This window comes from Pecten maximus, chromosome 17, assembly GCF_902652985.1.
Source record: "Pecten maximus chromosome 17, xPecMax1.1, whole genome shotgun sequence".
NCBI lineage: Eukaryota > Metazoa > Mollusca > Bivalvia > Pectinida > Pectinidae > Pecten > Pecten maximus.
Window position 1 is genome coordinate 25,617,628 of NC_047031.1, and position 6,000 is coordinate 25,623,627.

At 36.5% G+C, this 6,000-nt stretch overlaps 1 protein-coding gene across 1 annotated transcript in view; it reads right to left on the reverse strand.

Moving 5' to 3' along the window:
* Nucleotides 1–3,985, reverse strand: part of LOC117314924 (alpha-mannosidase 2x-like) — a 54,751-nt gene extending 50,766 nt beyond the window's left edge. Inside the window, exons 1-3 of the mRNA XM_033869023.1 lie at nucleotides 3,686–3,985; nucleotides 1,579–1,914; nucleotides 844–991 (exon numbers count right to left, since the gene is read on the reverse strand). Coding sequence (XP_033724914.1) covers nucleotides 844–991; nucleotides 1,579–1,914; nucleotides 3,686–3,802 — 601 coding nt within the window. The 5' untranslated portion in view covers nucleotides 3,803–3,985. The remainder of the gene's footprint in view (nucleotides 1–843; nucleotides 992–1,578; nucleotides 1,915–3,685) is intronic.
* Nucleotides 3,986–6,000: the final 2,015 nt, after the last annotated feature.

Genomic DNA, 6,000 nt, shown 5'->3' on the forward strand with positions numbered 1-6,000 from the left:
AACCAAACATAAGACTTCCTGTCACCAAACATCATAAGACTTCCTGTCACCAAACATCATAAGACTTCCTGTAACCACACATAAGACTTCCTGTAACCAAACATAAGACTTCCTGTCACCACACATAAGACTTCCTGTCACCAAACATCATAAGACTTCCTGTAACCAAACATAAGACTTCCTGTCATCACACATAAGACTTCCTGTAACCAAACATAAGACTTCCTGTAACCACACATAAGACTTCCTGTCACCACACATAAGACTTCCTGTCACCAAACATCATAAGACTTCCTGTAACCAAACATAAGACTTCCTGTCATCACACATAAGACTTCCTGTCACCAAACATAAGACTACCTGTCACCACACATAAGACTTCCTGTAACCAAACATAAGACTTCCTGTCATCACACATAAGACTTCCTGTCACCAAACATAAGACTTCCTGTCACCACACATAAGACTTCCTGTCACCTAAACATAAGACTTCCTGTCACCACACATAAGACTTCCTGTCACCTAAACATAAGACTTCCTGTAACCAAACATAAGACTTCCTGACACCTAAACATAAGACTTCCTGTAACCAAACATAAGACTTCCTGTCACCACACATAAGACTTCCTGTCACCACACATAAGACTTCCTGTAACCACACATAAGACTTCCTGTCACCTAAACATAAGACTTCCTGTCACCAAACATAAGACTTCCTGTCACCAAACATAAGACTTCCTGTCACCACACATAAGACTTCCTGTCACCACACATAAGACTTCCTGTCACCTAAACATAAGACTTCCTGTCACCACACATAAGACTTCCTGTCTCTGTACTTACCTGGATCGTTGTGAGAGTGAGGGACCACAAACACATGTAACTTCTTTTCCCCACTCCACTTATTTGCTGGGTAGGTGATGGGCCAACCCTGTTTCCAGACTCCACCATCCGGATTATCAAACGGCAACAGGTCCATCAGTTTTAATGTCTGTAGAAATTAATCATGCTCTAAAGTCTTCTATAGTTTTTAACAATACTGTCTTTTTGTATAGAAATAAAATATGCCTGTGTTCCTTCTTACATGACTGTTCTTACATTGTTAAGACTTCAGTGTTTTTCTGCCTTTCTTTTCAATCCTTTATGTTGGTTTATTTTGCCATAAGAAGTCATAACATTTCTAAAATCTTAAAAATTCATATTATTCTTATGCAAAAACATGAAATCCAGTAAAGTTTTTTTCCCATGTACCGACTTATTTTATATTTTGCTATTCTGAAATATGTTTGGGGCATTTTCAAGGAAAGACTATTCAGGTCAAGATGCTTTCTCAATTAATCCTAATTAGAAAACAAATATACAAGTTCCCAGAGGGACTGTTCTTAACCTTTTTCTTAAAAATGCAATATCAAGTAATGATCAGTCCTATCAAAAAATCTTTTCTTTTAAATAACCTAACTTGTTTTTCCTGACACTGCAGATGAAACAAACATATTACTTTAGGCCTAACATCTCACTGTCTCCTGTATTTTGTCAATATAACATAATATCAAACAATCTTTACTACATTCAACTCACCTTCACATCGGACTCTACATTTGGTGCATCTGCCAGGCTACATACTTCTCCCGACACAGTTACCTCCCCTCTTGGTTGCTGATAAACAGTCTCTTTCTTGGAACCATCATCTCCAATTAAACCTTGTAGCCAACTTTTGGCTCCATCTTTTGTTTTTGGTAAGTCCACTGCTTTCACATCCAGGTCGACCTCAGACAGAACTTTCTGTAGTTTTTCCAGGGTATTTTTGTCCCCATCTTTAGAAAGCTGTCCAACTAGGTCTTTGATGTCTCTGATAGTGTCTTGGTTATGTTGAATTTGTGACTGGATTCGCTTGATTTTGGTATCAACTTCATGCTGAGTAAGGAAAACACCAATGGTTTAATTTCATATTTCTAATGGCTGTATAATGACTATGAGAATCATTTGATAATCTGTGATCATAGTTTTAATTCTGGAGTTAAGACATTTTAGTGTGTTTTAATTATGTGACCCCCCAAAAAGCACCTTGTGACAGCCGATTGTATACATTGATACCTGCAAAACCTTTCAGCCCCGTATGTAAATGAGGAATCTATCTGTAATGGCTGAGGGAGCAGTTTGCAAAATGGTGTTCTAAAGGAGGACTTCTTGCGACGTTTTCACAGATTATTGTGTTTTGGATGTAAAAAAATTGTGTTGAGTGACATATGCATGGTAAGTTAAAGATGAATATTTCTTGATGATGGTTGTATGCAGTCCGAGTGAATAAATGTGTGTTTTAGCTGATTGAAGTGAGGTAGGGTGCCATTTTGCACTTGGTGGAGTTACCAACCTTGTAGTTTCCACAGTACACAATACCACTGCCATATAAAAAATTCACAAAATTCATATTTTCTATGCAAGGGCCTTTGGTGGACACAATAGCTGTGATAATGTATACGTAGCTCTGGACCACGGTCGGACAAATTCTGAAAGATGCTACGATTCCCTTCTCTGTTGACGGTAGTGTTGCAAAACAATGAACCTCGAAAATGCTACAAATAGCAGATGTCCGTGTAACTTTGCTGTAATATTTGATAATAACTTAACATTTCTAATGCAATTGAGCAATGTATATTAGCCTACCATCTCATCTGGAAATCTTTGATTTGCATATCCCAATAGTTGTCTTAGTAATATGCCATGATACTGCTCTGAGAACTCTCGCGAGGATGCTGATCAAAAGTATGATATCCATGACTATATATGGATGAAGCTACTATGATAAAAAAAACTATTATCAGAGGTATTTAACCAGTTTATTGTAAGTCTTGTGAAGAAAGCTCATCTTACTTTGTGCAATTATTCAATTTTAGAATGTTTGACCTTGCTCACCAAGGTATAAAACTCTGAATATGTTTGTATATTGAAATCGTACGGGAAATGTCATTAGCATCTATTTATTTTGAATGGAAAATAGGAAAAAGGGAAATCGACCTTTACACTTGTATCAAAGATGGCGATATGTTTGAACTGATTTCTCTGCGTGTCTTGCTTGTTTTGGATTTTACCATTTATTGTCAAAGAAATGACTACGTAATGTGCAGGTTTGTGGATTGAATATTGATAACAGGTACAAGAATCATCAATTTATAATTACAGTGTTTTTTATCCGAGTAAATTATAATCATAGCTTAATACTGCCCGATATGAATCACATCAGGACTTGCTACACTGTCGTCAATGAGAGGGATTTCATATCCTGCTGGAGAGCAGTGCAGCATTGAGGGTATGAATAATCGTTCTATGGACACATGCAGATACTTGTAGACACTGGGGAGTTTGATTTTTCATCAAGTATGTGTTGACTTAGATGATAAATTATTTCATAAAAATCAGATACTTCTTTAAACATCTACTTTTGAAATTAACAAATAAAACATTTGATTGTTATAAAATAATAAAATTCCTTCGTATTCGCCATATTAAATGAAAATTCACTCATGTCAACAAGTAACCTTAACCCGAGTTTCCTTTGGCCCTGACACCATGTCTGGTGTAGGTCAGGACCGATCCCCCCAGAGGATATATACCGACCTTTGCAAATTACGTAGTCCGTATGTTATTGATAATTCAGCATGTAATTGATCTGAATGTGATAACTTACAGATTGAAGCATGTCTGGTGATCGTGTACCAGTAGATACTGCCTCCATCATCAGATACAGAGACACACTGGCGACGATAAAAAACATCCCTCCCCATATCGCAACATATTTCTTCATCGTTGACACTGCAATGGTGGCTATTTACGCATTGACATGCGACAGAGGCCGAATTTCATGCATATGCTTTGCAAATGATGAGTTGGAATCACAATTAGCGTCTTGTGTGGTCGCAATTTAAACTTTACAGACAGTTCCACCTTTAGGATAGCTCATTCCGTGTTTGTTAGCCTAGTTGGCAGACAGAAACCGGACTGTACATGTGTATGTGTGTACAATAATTGATGACGTAGTACACGGTTAAATTGTACTTAACACACGCATATTCCTACCTGAACCAAAATGTACGCAATCGTGTCCAGACTTACATTGTACAGTAGGAACTATATTTGGCAAAAACTATTTTGTTTATAACCTGGTTTTGAACTAATACTTTATTATCACTATACATTTCTGTACTGTATTGAATTACCATCAAAGATTAATTTTCTTGAATCAATTTAACACACACAAATACTTTGATTTTTTAAAATACATTTTCCGTGACATGAAATCACAGTGTGAAAAGGTGGAAAGATATTCAAGAGTTAACAAACTTTATTTAATGCCGCATATAGGCCTACATGTATCCAGGGCAATATACAGAATACAGGAATTTTTTTATCTAAAGTCGTGTTGGTAACAATCCAACTTAAGCTCAATAGGCCTTTTCTTAGGACCATATAACCGTATTGAATACAATTAAGGAAAACAAAATGTGACAAATGACGTACAGATACATTGCGGCTAGATCAATGTTAAAAATACCACACATGATTAAAAGCCATGGCAAAAATTAAGCTCACGCAGCTAAGTCTAATGTACATTTATATCCTAATTATGGCAAAAACTAAAATTTGACAGAATATATGCTTAATACAGCATGATATAAAAACAACAATTCAACATTTAAGAACAGTAACTAGAAATTTGCAGGACAAGAAGAAAAAAACCGAAACAAAACAAAACAACAACAACAAATCAAAAAAAAAAAAAATCAACACAGGCAGGCATAGGGGAAGCACATCGGGCTAGATTAAGATTCGGTTAACATGAAACCCCTCGGTGTTCATGACTATTAAAAAATATAAACATATAAAAATAATAAAAAAAAAAAAAAAAAAAAAAAACGGAACATGCTCAAGAACCCCAAAATCAAAGTAAACTGGGAAAACAATCTCTCAAATGATGTACACCTCAAACAGGGAACCAAGCAAGGAGCCAAGCTCTCAAGTAAGGTCTATAATAACACCATACTAAACAGCATAACAAGCACAGCCATGGGTACCCACAAGCAATGTTAGAGCTAGTTGACTACAACACCAAACATGGCCGTGTCACAATCAATCCCTTAAAATCAGATATGATCGTATACGGAAATAGTAAAACCAGGAAACATCTATAAACATTGGATAATCCAAAATTACACCAACTTCTGAAACAGTGCACGTGGGCATAACACGTTTAAAGACTAATCAGAAAAATGTCGATGAAAGGATCAAATGTAATAGAAACACCATCTATCCACTCATGGCAGCTGGTTTATTTTTTTGGGGTTTATTTTGTTAACGCCTCTTAACAGCCTGGGTAATTTAAGGATATGTCTGGTATTGGAGGCAGAGGCAAGCCTGAGTACCCAGAGAAAAACTACTGGCCTACGGTCAAAATTCCCCGTTCATATAACATAGGGAAAAGGTATACTCCAGGATATCCTTCCAAACGTGTTGCTATACTTCCGGTCTCCTTGAACAAATCCTTCAGTTATCCTTCCAAACAGAGAATAGCTGTACGTATAGATATATTTATGAAAAACAATACAATTAAATTCTAAGATTTTATTTTCCCCGTCGCGATGAATAAATGAAGGTCGGAGAGCCATCGAACATTCATTCTTACAAATACAACCTACTCTATCATGGACACATACATATTTACAACTAAATGAGAGTCATCTATCACCCGTTATAGTACTTGAGAGAGCTGTGTATATGTACGCTCTTTCCCATAACAAGGGGTTTTGATATTAGACCTTTCTAGGATAGTTTACTCCCCTAGAAATCGGTTACAACTGATGCGAGTATACAGGAATTGAATTTCTTCGACCAATGAGGCCATTTTACATGGTATTGTTTGTTAGGACCTTTCCTCTGGTTTTCAATATTTCTTCCACCTTCCACATATCATCATCCCTAACATCTATTTTCTGTAGTTCCGACTGG